At 39.3% G+C, this 15,385-nt stretch overlaps 1 protein-coding gene across 3 annotated transcripts in view; it reads right to left on the reverse strand.

The window, feature by feature from the left end:
- STARD13 (StAR related lipid transfer domain containing 13) overlaps window positions 1-15,385 on the reverse strand; it is a 235,944-nt gene that overhangs the window by 173,010 nt on the left and 47,549 nt on the right. The window contains exon 1 of one of the 3 annotated variants that reach the window (XM_042950627.1): window positions 8,656-9,003. The exons of 1 other annotated variant lie outside the window; for it this stretch is intronic. In XM_042950627.1, coding sequence (XP_042806561.1) covers window positions 8,656-8,824 — 169 coding nt within the window. In that variant the 5' untranslated portion in view covers window positions 8,825-9,003. Of the gene's footprint in view, window positions 1-8,655; window positions 9,004-15,385 lie in introns of those variants that run through there. One more of the 3 variants, XM_042950724.1, reaches the window with a different exon arrangement.

Consider the following 15,385-nt stretch of genomic DNA (forward strand, 5'->3'; position numbering starts at 1 on the left):
CAAGGCAATGCAAATCATTGGTATTTTAGTCAGCTCTGCCTCTGTCAGACTTTTAAAATTGTCAGGATTCCTACGTCTTGTGGGGAAATCATTTGAGACTGCGGCCAGACATTTTGGATTTCTTTTTTGTTGATTTCCTTTTTTTTTAAAATAGCAATAGCATGTTCTGTAATTTTCAGTTATCTTGCAACCATTCCATTTATTTATTTATTTTTGAGAGAGAGAGAGGGAGCAGGGGAGGGGTACAGAGAGGGAGGTTGAGTCCCAAGCAGGCCTGCCTTGTCAGTGCAAAGCCCCACACGGGGCTTGACCTAAGCTGGAATCAAGAGTTGGATGCTCAAATGACTCAGCCACCCAAGTACCTACCCACTGGGTATGCTCCATTTAAATTCCTTTAGATTCTAAATTAAAAAGAGACAGAGACACAGAGAGAGAGACAGACAGAGAGAGAGAATTCAGGAACTCAGGTCTTTTCAAACAATAGTGTACAACTTTTCCTGCCCTAGGCTGTACCATTCTATAGTGATTGCTATGGTCCCATGTGACTTTACATGGGGGTTTGGCTACACAGTAAGGCTAATTTCCCATGCATTCTGTGGTAACTTTCTACATTTTGTGGATTATCTCCAAAAGCATCATTCATAATGCAAATGCTATGTACTATCTCTTTGCGAGCATGAGGAAAAGTACCTTAAGAATATGTTTTCAGGCTTCCTGAGAAACTTGTAAGTTGCTTATACAACTAAACAAGCAAGCTTTATTAATTAAAATGACCTATTACCTATTAGTTCAGTTTATTCTGTCATACTGGCAGAGACTTCATACATGAAGTATGAACATAAACCAGAGATACATTTATTTATTTATTTTTTTTATTTTAATTTTTTTTTATTTTTTATTTTTTAATATATGAAATTTACTGTCAAATTGGTTTCCATACAACACCCAGTGCTCATCCCAAAAGGTGCCCTCCTCAATACCCATCACCCACCCTCCCCTCCCTCCTACCCCCCATCAGCCCTCAGTTTGTTCTCAGTTTTTTAACAGTCTCTAATGCTTTGGCTCTCTCCCACTCTAACCTCTTTTTTTTTTTTTTTTTTTTTTTTTTCCTTCCCCTCCCCCATGGGTTTCTGTTATGTTCAGAGATACATTTAGATCATGAAGTCGGAAATGGACTTGGAGCCACACTCATCAATGCCTGAGTCTCAGAGAGTCCATATCCCACGTCACAGCCAAGGAGAATCTGACACTACTGAAGGGTCTCCTTTTTCTTTCCTGTGGGGCAACTCCACTTTGCAGTAATGGAATATCGTGAATTAGCTGAGATAATAGCAGACCCCTTTGGAATTTGCCCAGGGCTTCAGCTTTATCATAGGTGAGACGAATGAGAGCCAAGAAGCAATAATCTCTTTCTTCTGGCCTAGCAGTACCTATCGTGTAGAGTTATTTGAAGACTGGTTGTATTCTTGGTAGAATTATTAACCCTGTCCTTATACCTACTCCTTCAGTTTTCTGCCTGGCAAACTTATAGGGGCCACCTAAACAGGTAAGAATCTCCCTTTATTTGTTAATTTTTATAAAGAGATGTCAATCTTGTCTTTACACCCAGTTGATTTTTAGAGTACATGGAGCTGGCCTTATTTGAAAACAGAAAATATTTACAATTTACTCTCCAAAATATAACCTCAAACTATCTATTGTCCAATCCATGCAAGAAATAATAGTCAAAGAGAATTATCCGAATGAACCACAGGTCCTGAAGCTTCCTCAATCAGCTTTTCCAAAATGCGTTCCCCAGGGAGCATGATTTTATAAGATGTCACTTCCTGGTATCCGGTGAAAAATGGATTCATGATGAAATACACCAGTTTGAACAAAGTTAAATTACTTTCCGCAGGATTTCTCTGGGCCTTTCATAAGTGTGAATTTCCAAAAAGGGAAAGAGGATATAGCATTTCTCAAATTACTTAACCACAGAAACATTTCTCCCCTGAATATCTAACAGGACTAGTGTTCTGTGAAGCCAAATGAGAAACTATCTGTAGACAGCTTCCATGCTATTTCAAGATTAAGGAGAAGAATCAGGTTGCATACCTGAACCTCCTTGTTTTGAGCCACTCACCCCATCCCCAAATATTTTTACTAAATTATAATTTGTTATTTATGCCCCTGGTTTCACTGCAGGATCCTATAGGAAACTTGCAATTGAATTCACTGCAGGAAATGTTTAATTTATCCACTACATCTCCATATCGTAGTGTCCCCTTTATGAGATCTGTATGAAACTGCTCTCATATATCCAGTTCTCGGGAGAAAACTCTCCCAAACATCAAGTCCCAGGAAAAGCTGCGCTGGTGTGTTTTCACCATGGCAAATCTTCCCCTGATCATGTTTTCCTCTTTGCTTAGATTAGGGAAAGCTCAGGCTAAATTTAAAGCCCACTTTTAATAATTATTTAGCACCTTACGTTTCATATTTTATGTAATATCTCTTTAATATATTAAAGGGATGTAATATAATCCCTTTATTATATTAATTAATCTATATTTTTCTCTTCATCAGATTTGTCTTTTAATAACCTTCACAGAGTTGTATATTCTTTTATACACTACATCAAATCCTTTAGATAATGCATTAGAATGTAAATTAATCTATGATGTCTTTACCCACATGAAAATCATATTCACACTGCCCCTTAGGAGACAGATAATGATTTTCACATGATCCTTACTTCATTCAAATATCAGATATGCAACTCGTGGTCTCCTATCTTCTTGTATCTTCTTCCTAGACTTACCACTGGGTTCGCATAGTTAATAAAATGCACAAGGCACATGCTCATTCATGACCTGTCGCCATGAAATCCCAACTGATGTGTTTCCTTCTGTATAGAGGTTTACCAAAACCCACTTTTCATTTTCTCTCTGTCTAAATTTTTTCGGGTCACCTGAAGAGCTAGAAGCACTGCCCATGACTAGGTGGCTAAGGAAATGAGGAACCTTGCTTTGTAAGAGTGGACCAGCATCGAGAATTTACAAAGAACTAAACACTGACTGGGGAAAAGAGGAGGAAAAAATGAATCTCTCTGAAAATAATCTCACTGAAAATATGAAATAATGAAATATGAAATATGAAAAAAAAATGAATCTCACTGAAAATAATATCACATAATCCAGATTTGGCAATTACCTGCATCTGGGATGTGTGTTTATAAAATTAGAGCTAATAAAAGCAGGGACGTGCAGCTATGGATGTCTCAATTTGGTTAAAATTAAACTCTCAAGTTTTACATATCATTCTTTGCTAATTCCCTTCTAGTACTTATTTCTTAACTGCTTGCATTTTTAATATGTGATCACTTTTAAAATGTTATGCAAAGTTCGTTGACTTAATTCTCCCAACAGACTTTCCTGTAATTTTCGGTTAAACAGTACCCTTTATGTACAGGTCCTTCGGTCACCAGCACTGAACAGAAAGAGGCTCTGATTCATGGAATGTGAATTTCTGACAGTTGCCACTTTTTTAAAAAAGAACTTGAGCAATACAGGACTGATGCATTCTCACCCTGTTTTCTGTGTTCCATCTGTTTTTCTGCCAGTGTTTCCACCCTCCATTTCTGAAAGTGGTTGGGTAAGAAAATACTGGACATGGAGAAAGGGCAATTCTCAAAGAATAAATGATTGTTTAATTTCCGCTGACGCTATCCAGTTGGGGGGCTGGGGCTCTCCCACCAGGATGAGCAAGGCTACCACTTAGGTCGGGCAAATTCCCAAGATGCCATGTGGCCCGATGGAGTAATGACAGACAGACAGCACATCACTAATACCCAGTTCCATTCCCTGGGAGCAGAAGGAAGGCAGTTTACTCCACTCTGGTTAAGTTCAACTCAGATGTGATCCTTAAAAATAGTCTCAGATAAAAAGTCAATGAGGGACACCAAGGTGGCTCAGTCGTTTGAGCACTGAACTCTTGATTTTGGCTCAGGTCCTGATCTCATGGTTCGTGAGTTCGAGTCCCATGTGGGACTAAACGCAGTCCATGCTAACGCAGTCGGCGCTAAACGCAGAGCATGCTTAAGATTCTCTCTTTCCCTTTCTCTCTGCCCCTCTACCACTCGCTCGCTCTCTTTCAAAAATAAATAAAAGTCAAAGAAAATGCAAATCTGACTTTCACTAATTCTCTTGGTTATGAAATTTTCTACATTTTGCATTTTCTGTCAAGAAAAGACGTCTTTCTGTGAGCACAGGGGCACACACACACGGACATTCTTTGCAATAGGCCAGGCACTGCAATACCTCCATTTCACAGTCCTGGACTCTAGAGAAAGAAAGGTGGTTTTTTTTTTGTTTTTTTTTTTTTTTACAGTTTCTTTATAATTATAGGTAGTAATGATATTTAAATAGTCCCCAAGACTGGCTGTCCTAACGTGCCCATTAAATTGATAATGAGAGCATTAAAAAGGTATCAAAGAAACATGTCCAGGTAGGTATTAAATGACATAATAAGAAAAACAGAAATAAGAACTGCCTCTCTTTCTTTTTTTTTTTTTTTTTAATTTTTTTTTTTCAACGTTTTTTTATTTATTTGTGGGACAGAGAGAGACAGAGCATGAACGGGGGAGGGACAGAGAGAGAGGGAGACACAGAATCGGAAACAGGCTCCAGGCTCTGAGCCATCAGCCCAGAGCCTGACGCGGGGCTCGAACTCACGGACCGTGAGATCGTGACCTGGCTGAAGTCGGACGCTTAACCGACTGCGCCACCCAGGCGCCCCCTCTCTTTCTTAACATGATACCTGTGATCATGAATCCCAGAATTTTAGACATGATGGGAACCTCACGTTTGTTTAATCCAAACCCTTTATTTTATGGAAGAAGGAAAGAATGCCCAGAGAAGTTGTAGCGTGCCCCAGAGCACACAATTAATTAGTGACAGCCGTAGAACTAAAATCTGACTTCCACAGTAATAATTTCCCTGACAAGTTGTAGAAAAATTATAAGCCACTGATTTATTCTACATTAGAAAGCTGCTCTGTTTTCTTTTCAACTTATTATTTTAGGTTTAAGGAGTCCCTGCTTTGCACACTCTTGTTCAAGGAGTTCTGACTCAACCAGAGAGAGGACTTGAGAACCAGAATAAACTTTAGAAACCAGAGACTGACCATCTCATTTTCTCATCAAGAAACAAAGGCCAAGTAAGGTTCTGAAACTTACCATAGTGAAAGAATGAGAGGGGGTCTAAATAAGAGCCTGCATCCTGGTCTCCTTTTTTTCTGGTTCAGTGAACTTGACTACAATCAGGTCCATATCATGCCATTTTCAGCATTCAAAATAATTTTTAAAAAATAGTATAATAGCAAGATGAATTCTTTCACAAAGCAAATAATCACATTTATGTATTTGCCTAGATTTGGATTTTCCAGATAGCATATGCATGAGTATATAAGCTTTCAACATGGTGCACCTGTAGCCAATGCATCATAGCTATCAAATGACAAGAGATCCCAATTCTCCCTTCCTGTGGCCTAACATACTCTTCCTCCACCTCCCCAGCATCCCCCCTCTTGTCCATTCCCAAGTGCCTGCTACTGAGGCAAATAAAGACCATTATTATTTCCATTCTCTCTCCATACAACAATTTACCCATTGATTCGGCGAGACTGTGGGGTAGGGATTCTGGGCAGTGTGACTTATGATAAACTTTCACTTTGCAAAGCAATCCTCTATTTTAAACTTAACTTCTCTTTTAACTGGACTTAAAACTCCAGAACTATAAAGAAGGCTAAGAGAAATAATGCGTGTGTATTTTGGAGCATACCCTAAGATGAGCAAGTTTAGATTCATCCTGGGTTTGAGCAACTAATTCTGATCCTATGCATCATCAAAGATTCCTTTATTTCTCCTCTTTGTTTTCCTTCTCATGAGTGCATCTGCTGTTGAATCATGTCCATGCCATTCAATGATTAGCTCACTATAATGAGGTCAGTGGGGAGCAACTTACTCTTGTTTGCACTGTTCCCAACAACCATGAGAGATTATGATCATCAGTAATAATGCCCCAAATTATAATAATACAATGCTAAATTCTCCATGAAAGATCTACGATAGAGTAAACAATTTTACTGATGTTGCTGTCATTTCGAGATACCGCTCTGTGAACTACAAAAAATAATGGTGCTATTAATTTAATACGCACTTGGTAAACTTTAACTGAATGATTATAGGCCATCAGTAAAATAACTTGACATCATGCATTATTGGATACTAGCTGTTCAAGGAAGGTAAAACACACAGCACTCTGCTTCCATTAGCGAAATAAAACCTGACTGGAAATAGCATTGTGAGTGACCGATTCTGATTCTGCCATATGGTTTGTTGCTGCATTCCGAGTAGAAAAGACTGAAATGACTTTGGCATATTACAAAATCTAAAATAAATCTCAAGTCCAATACTTCCACCTTCATTATAAAAACCAGAAACAGTTTAGGGTATTGCAGAGCATGGGCTTCAGAGTTATATTAAAATACTAGCACCTACTATGTAAACTGTAAGAAGTTACTTGACCTCTATGTGTCTCTGTTTTCCTGCCTTTAAAATGGGTATGATAATAGTATGTGCTCACTTAGAAGATTTTTTTGAGGGTAAAATAAATTGAAATATATGTGTGTGTGTGTGTATATATATATATATATATATATATATATATATGGCTCCCGGAGTAGTGCTTGAAACATTATAAATGCTCAGTCAATATTCTCTACTCTTACCCAGGAAATTTTGCTTCTGCTATCATAATGTCTTACTATATCATTGCATAATATCAACAAATGATGAGTTCTCAATGGCTGGACTATTGGAATTTCTTCATGCTCCCCTATGATCTTCATGATCACTCTTAATTTCTAGGCATACATTGGTTTCAAACACTCTGTTGCCCAGCACAAAAAGGTGAGAATGCTCACATATTCTATTTAGGCAAAAGAAACATAGACTCAGAGTATCCTTTCAACGATCATGCATGTGTTCACAACTTCAAATCCTCAGTAGGAATATAACTTTCATCCAAAAAACACATAAAGAATTTTAATGAAATCAATCGTCGTAAATACATTTAAGGAGATCCGCAAAACAACTTCCAACTATTTCTATATGCAGTGTTTCTAACATAATGCACTTTACATGCATGCTGAAGAACATTTAACGAGCATAGATGATAAAGCATCATCAAACATTTGCCAAGCTCCTGCATCCATAGCGATGATGGCATCTGGCAAAGCACCATTGTCAGAAATCTCTAAAGCTTTAGCTGGTTTTTATTCTAAGACTAATGTATTTTTAAATCAAGCCACAGGGAAATAATTACTTTTGTTTCTATTCAATCAAGACCTGCACACAGAGTTTATGGAATGACATAATATCCTTCCTGAAATCAGACTGGTATGTAGGACCAGTATCCTTCACACATAACCAGTTCCTGAACCTTTACAAACAAATCCTAATTTCCAAGGAAACAATCTCATCAACTGCTACTCGCTAGAATACATATTGTTCCTTTTGGAAACATTACAATAAGATTTTCACGATTACAAACCCCAGCTTCCCTTCTAAAATTCAATAAAATCTTAAACTCATTTATTTAAGTGGAAATTGTGTTTGTATAATGGCTCTAGAAATTCCTGGTAAATTTCGTATCACCAATATAATAATTTAGTTATTGGGTTTCTTGTTTTGTGTTTTTGTTTTTGTTTAGCCCAGGAGGGGCGTGGTCATAAACTTCATAAACTTACTGTGATGATGTGGGTGTATGTGTGTGTCTTTTAAATGAGCACCAGTTAGGAGTCTCTTAGGAATGCTCATTTTCCAGCTTCTACAGACCAACCCTAAGATGAGAAGCATGTTTTAACTATTTTTGGAGAATGAGGAGTTTTAGTGATGTCCAGGCTGTTGACCTATTTTTTAATTTTTATTTATTAATTTTTTTTTGTAGAGAATAAAAAGGAACATCTAGCAGCTTGTAATCAATATCCTTTCCTCTGGGCTTAGGAAGCTGCTGCTTCCAAGCGCATGTCACAAGCTTTGTTTTGAACTTAGCAGACACCTTTACCCTTCACCAGAAAAACAGTATCAACAAATCAGAGACTACTAACCTAAACATACAAATAGAGAATGCGAGTCGGTTGTCAGCCCAGTGGCCTTAAGAATAGAATTCTAACTTTCCCCTGTGGCTAACAATGTTATAAAGAATCTGGGCGGGGTACAAGTGAGTCCCCCCTCTCTACCCTCCCTCCAAGGAAATAAACAAATGTCCAAGTTTTAAATGTGACACACTGTGAGGAAGCTGCAGAAAAGCTCCCGAAACACACACCGAGTAAACCTGCCTCATTTATTGTGTAGACGCACATAAATTTTGGAAATGCAGGATTCACCGCCCTACCGTGAAGTTTTCCGGGCACTTGAAGTTGAGTTATGTGGCAGCTAAGCGCTGTCACCGTTTGTTTAAAACTGCTGCCTAAAGTTATTTCTAAAAGTTACGTGCAGCGTGGCATAGAAATCCATGTATTGTAAAGTGAAAACAACAATGTAAAAAACTGGGTTAGCATGAAATAGAGCCAACAGAAATCAGAATTAGCAACAGCCTTCCTCTACCGGCCACTCACCTTGTTGAATTTTAGTCACTAGCTGATGGCGTGCTAGAATCCGGCTCATCCTGTAAGGAGAGCGCCTCGCCGTCTGATCAAATCGCAAGTACATCTCCTGGCCCTCAGGTGTCATGGAATTTAGATAGTAGCAGCCTGAAGCTGGGGTCCTGGGTCCCTGACTGAACATCTCGGCAGATTTCCCTTGTGCCACCTCAGTCTGCCCTGTGGCTGTTCCCGGCTGTCTCCAGTCTCAGTAAGGGAGCGAGGCACCAAGCCCGGCGGAGCTCCACACACCAGGCGATTTTTAAAAAGAAGAAGGAGTGCCAAAAGCCACAACTCAGAATTCCAGCCCCCGGCCTTCACGTGACCCCGAGCAGCCAATCAGAAGAAGAAAGGAGACCGGGACCGTAAGCAGTCAGCCCCCAGCCCCCTAGACGGGCAGTTCCAGCAGCTCTGATCCCCCCACGGTGCTGAAGGCAAATGCCAGCGTTTGCGGTGCCTCAGAGCTGACTAAGCGCCAGGAAGCAGCGCTCACTCAACGAGTTAAAAAGAGAAAGGTAAAAGAAAAGGCAGTAGAAGAAAACTGAGCCCTGGGCATAGATTTCCTTGGAGGCTGTAAAAGTTACAGAAAGCACGTTTGCTTTCTCCAAAGGCAGCTGCAGACAGGTAACAAATGGGTGTGATAAACGTCTCCAATGAAAAACTACTCCAAATAAGCATCAACAGCTGAGTATGCTAGCACCCTTCCTTACAAAGAATGAATCAAACAAAGCTCTTCCAGTGAAAAATAAACTTTCAAGTGCTTTAACACCCAGAGTAAATACACTACAGACTCCTGACCTTCTGCAGTGGGAGGCTGAGAGCTCTTACAGATGACTGGGAGAGGCAAAGGGCATACACATATTTGTTAAGTATCTATTTCCCTTTAATTTTTCGACACCCCCAATAGTTAATCGCCAAGAAGCAAAATAGTTATGAAGTACCGATCACATTTAAGACACTGCCACGAATCACTGGAAAGATTCAGATTTATGCTGCCAAGCTGCTAAGGACCAGAAGAGAAGTTACGCAAAAGCTTAAGGCTTTCACAAACCTTATGTAAGAGGTGTCTCAAAAAAGACACAAAGACAATGTTGGGGGAGCGATATTATTTTCGACTGGGGTGATCGTAGCGGGGCGCACAGAGAAGACATTTGGGTGGGCTTTAAAAAAATGAGTGCGATTCTGACAAACAGAGCCTGAGGAGGTCTTTGCACTAGGGTCTATGCCCACACGTGTGGAGATCAGGAATCAGAGTATGTGTTTAAGGAAACTGTGAATAATTCCATTTGGCCATTTCCAAGTATACATATGGGAGTAATTAGAATTTTCCCCCATATTTTTCCGCTTTAATATTATTTGATGTGAAGAGAAAAAGTCCATAGAAAACATTGTTGAATTCTGAGACTGGGGCTAAATGAATAAAGTTCTTTGAAAAAGAAGCATATGGCCAAGTTGTTCTTACATTTGGCTGGCTGAAACTGAAACAGCCTGGCCTGTGATTTATAGTCTTAATGATGAAAAAACTCTCAAAAGTTTAACAGGACTTAACTTAGGACCCCAATTCTTGTTACTGTGGCTAACGGTGGTCAGCCCTAACGCTCTTCCCTGTGGGAATTTTTGCTGGCCTGATTCTGACCAGTAGGCAGCTCACCTCGCATGACTATCCTACTACGTAAATGAACAGAGCCTGCGGTAGAATATACACTCTCTCATGGCAATTGTGAGCCTCTTCCGATAGCTATGCAAGAGTAGCCAAGCATTAGGGTTTCAACAGCATCACAGTAGAAGAGGAAAGATCTCAATGGATTATGTTGTTCCCTTTCCATTCTTATTTAGGGTTTGATCAGAGTTTTGCTATTCCAGGGCATCTTTTGTGGAAGGTGAAAGGGATCTAAGGTCTAGTGGCCCTGGTATGCCAAAAGCATGGGCAGTAATGGTAGACAGGTTTAGCATTACACTTCAGTATTAGATCCTGTAATTTAATCGAATTAAATTCAAATCACATCAGAATCCAAGCTCAGGTCCAGCTCTGGATGCCCTCTGATGGAGAGGTCAATGCCAGCTACTTTGTGCACGTGCTTTTGTTTTGATAGGCTAACATTAGGGACATCACTGCCATTAAACATGTGTTCAAGCCAGACAACTAGCAGTTATCACTTTTTCACTGGGAGAGAATGGAAGGAGAATGGAGAGAGAAAGACCATGAACTTAGCAACTTGGGATAGGTTCCAAAAGCTAAGCAAGGGGAAGGTAAAGGCTGGAAATAAAATCTACTTGTTTTATAGCTGTGAATAACACTTAAAGATTGGCCATTCCCAATGCCAGGCTGGTAGTTCATTATTGACTTGGCTACATTTTAAAAATAAATGGAGTGAGCCTCTCTGAGAAGCACTGCAGTGTATCATGGCCAGTTTAGTATTAAAAAAAAAAAAAAATCACAGTGCCTCCATTCTGCACTGAAAGTCCCAAGGTGTTTTGTTCTGAAAACATCAAGATCATAAGCATGTATTCTTTGATATATATGTAAACAGATGCAACAACATGAAACATAGTATTTCATAAGAGATTGGCAATGAAGGACAAGAATTAAATGTAAATTAAGGAAAAAAAGGAATTTCTATTCCCTGATTAAAACAAAGACAACTTAGAAGAAAGCCTAATTTTTCTAAAAATCAGTTTAAGTTTTAATAAGGGGAATCTATGAAGGATTACATATCAGCATTTCTGTCTGCTCTATCATGACAAGTTTGATTTTATGGTTCAAGTAGTAGCTATAAATCCATGTGACTGCTCACCATGTTTTTGTCATTTCAAATGTCCAAAATACCATATTTAAAGCAGCTAAGTAACACTTTTCTTATTAGCACCGTTAACGACTTGTTTTATGCTAATGTATTGCTATGAAATCCACACCCTTTTAATGAATATTTTTTTCATTATTTAGTCCTAGTGATCAAATAATTACCACTGGGTGGGCAGCTCTTTCTGTTTGTTGTAAATGTAAAAGTGAGAAATTGCTAATAATCTTCCTTGGGCTGATACTGTCTCCATTCAACTAGTTGAGAGAATTCTTTGTCTTTACTGGTGAGTGAGAGAGGTCCAAAGAAATCAGAGAGAAAGAGAAAGTGCTGAACACCCAAGTGTATCTTTCAAGACTAATGCTGAATTCCTTCCTTTCTAATTCCTTTTAAAAATGGAGAAAATGGGTCCGTGGGTGGCTCAGTTGGTTGAGTGTCCAACTCTTGATTTCGGCTCAGGTCATGATCTCAAGGTTCATGATTTTGAGCCCCACGTCAAGCTCTGTGCTGTCGGCATGGAATCTGCTTGGGATTCTCTCTCTCTCCCTCTCTCTCTGCCCTTCCCCTTCTCTCTCTCAAAATAAATAAAATAAACTTTAAAAATAAATAAATAAAAATTAAAAAATAAAAATGAGGAAAATGGATGGTGCTAGTTTTTAGTTTTCACCTCTTTTCCTCTTTCCTAATTTGGTCAAGAGCAATCTTCACTTAGACTATTTCGGGGTTGGAATAAACAGATGAATACTGAGAGACCCAAAGAGAGCAATGAACAGGGGAAGGGGGAAGTGGGAGGAGCTAACAGTGTTGAGCTCCTTGTATGTACCAGGCATGTCTTTAATTAATGTCTGTGGTCTTCTATTTTGTAGAACAGGAACCTAAGACTCCCAAGGATGAAGAGATGTCCCAGGTCATAGAGCAACCAAGTGTAGAGCCACTGTCTATCTCCAAGCTGATGATATTTTAACCCTTTCCACTATCACACACAAGGGACAGGGAAAGGAAGATTGTGGCACTGAGAGGGTGCTGGGGACACTGGATAGAGGAAAAAATTTTAGAGGGATATACTGAAAATCATCTTAATCCTGTATAATTTCATGTGATACTGGAACGCTTAAATGAAAATACAGTTGACCCTTAGATACCGCATATTTATTTGTGCAGGTCTACTCCCATGCAGATGTTTTTCAATAAATATATTGGGAAAAATTTGGAGACTTGCAACAACTTAAAAAACTTGCAGAAAAACAACAAAGCCTAGATATACTGAAAAAATTTTTAAAGAATTTTGAGATTATTGTGAGAATACAGTACATATATAATACATATACTAAATATGTGTTAATTGACTCTGTAGTACCAATAAAGCTTCAGGTCAAGTTGGTATTAGTGGTTAAGTTTTCAGGGAGCCAAGTTATATGCAGACTGCATGGGGGTTGGCGCCCTAACCCCCTTGTTGTTCAAAGGTCAACTGCATAGGATTGGCTAAATTGGATTGGCTAAACCGCAATGGATTGGCTAAATTGTTGTAGTGGTTGAGATCTCGGTATCTAGAGAGCAAACTACACAGCCCAGAGCTTTTAATTAACCAGTGAGAACCATGGGCCCTCTTTGGAGCAACCCAAAGCTAAGAACTGGAGACCCACCCACTCCCACCCTAATCCCAAAGTGCAGAAGCAGCTTCACTGTCTTTTTGTTTAAAAAGCACATTCCTTTTGCAGGGTAGGCTCTTTGCCCTCTGCTTTCTGTTCATCCTCAAGGCTAACTCTGCATATGGTCTTACCTTTTCTAGGGAATTTCTTCCCAATGCAAATGCTCCAAATACAGTCAAAATTCTGAAACTTGACCTCTAAACAAAACTTTAGGTACCAAGTCTTTTGGTAGATGATCCTAGAGTAGTGCTCAGTGGAATCTTAGGTACATATAGAAGAAAGCTAGGTGTGATTTTACAGAAGCCAGGAATGACTCCCATGCTTTCATCTGTCTACTACTCCTTTTCCTCCTTCACATGCATTCCAGCTTCCTCATCAGCCTGTTCAGAGGGAGCCAAGGTAGTCCTGCCAAGCAGGAAAATGTTTGAGATACAAGTGGTAGGCGGAAAAAAGCAGAACCGATTTGCAAAGCTGCTTTTGAGATTACTTGAATCCAAATGTTGTGGGTTAATGGCAGAGCCTTCCTGTGGGTTCTGAAGCTCACTTTGAGGATTTCCACCAATTGATTCGTGGAGCCTGTACCCAACCCTGTGCCAATAAGCCTTCCCAACATGCATGCACCACATGCCCATTGACCAATGCAGGCAAGCCAGTGAAACTAACATTCAAAGCCATGACCAGGGCCCTCCATGAAAGTTTCAGAGCGGATTCTCTTCTGATTCAGCTTTACCAGCTATAGACCATGTCTCCCCCATTTAGAGTCCAGCTCCTGTTGCTGGACTTGGGGGTGGTAATAGGTTTGCTTTATTTTGTCTCTCAGCCCTCCCTACTGTCTTTGGTTGACTTTGCCTCTATGGGTCTCCAAGAACACATGCACTGCCCTTATGCCATCCCCTGGGGACCCAACTGTCAGCCCCAGTTCATATGGCAAGCGATCTGGTCTGACTTGTCCTGGGCTCATTGCCTACACCCATCCATTCCAGCCAAACCAAAATTCTTTCACTTTGCTAAGTTGTTTCAAAGATTTGGAACTGTGTGATTTCCTCTTCTTTCACCCTGTCAAAACCTATTGCCTTCAGAAACATTTTCATGACTAATGCAAAAATATTTAGTATGAACAGTCATGTTAATACCTGTAAACAGTCATTATGTGGCACATTAATTAGATTAGCTTGTTACAAATATGGAATCCACTTATTCACTGCAACTCCTATTGGCATAAAGTTTTTACATCTTGGATTTGGAAAGGATATTAAATATCTTCTAATCCAACCACCCAACTACTATACAGATCAATTAAGTAATACTCTACCCACATATATGAAGTGTTTTTATTTCACTGAGGACGACAAACTGTTTAAGAAAGTTTTTCCTTATAATTTCCATCCACTGGCTCAATTGCTATCTTTTAGATTGAGTCCAGTCTGTCAGTATCTCTTTAAGAATATGGCTCCCACCCTAAACTTAGAGCTCTAGAAACAGTCAAGCACGGTAGCTCATGATAAAATATGTGAATACCTCCTCCATTCAGGGCATTGTATTTCTGCTGATCCAGTTTAAGATACGGGATGTTGGATTTTTTTTAATCTATATTTACTCAATCATTAATTCAGCATGGACTGAATGCTTGTACAGCACTGTAATAAGTATGGAAGCCACAAAGGTGATTACATGTGGTTTCTGCTCTCAAGGGAGAGTCTGCCAGGGAAGATAGAAAAGAGACTCACCATTACACCAATGTTAAGTGTTATGTCACAGATTCTGTTTTACAGCCAATCTAAGTGCTTAAGCCTTGTGGTATTTATGTATCTTCACAAATGTGCTGCTAAATGAGTGTTCTCTATTCTGTATTTAACAAATGACCTTTCAAACTAAAGAACAGGTCTTTCAACTTATTGGAATTATTGAGATATTTTCAGTTCCGGATTTTCTCCTCCAACTATTTAATTCTGCCTTGTTCGTTGATGCAGCTGACAAAAATACCTATATTTTTAAAGCATAAAATGAATAGTTAAGTGAGTTCGGAAAAAGGTAAAGTAAGTGTAGGAAAATAATGAAGCTAAGGCTGAAATCAGTTTACAGAACTATAAGCCACACAATTCTGTACGTTTGTAGGAGGTGGCTGAAGATTCCTGTGACAAAGCAAAAGGAAAATAAGATCAATTACAAAACTCAGCATACCCATAAGATAAAAACAAAAAGGTTATTCAAGATAAACACAGATCAACAGATATTGAGACCCCCCCCCCCCAAGAAAAC

The sequence above is a fragment of the Panthera leo genome, chromosome A1, assembly GCF_018350215.1.
Source record: "Panthera leo isolate Ple1 chromosome A1, P.leo_Ple1_pat1.1, whole genome shotgun sequence".
Taxonomy (NCBI): domain Eukaryota; kingdom Metazoa; phylum Chordata; class Mammalia; order Carnivora; family Felidae; genus Panthera; species Panthera leo.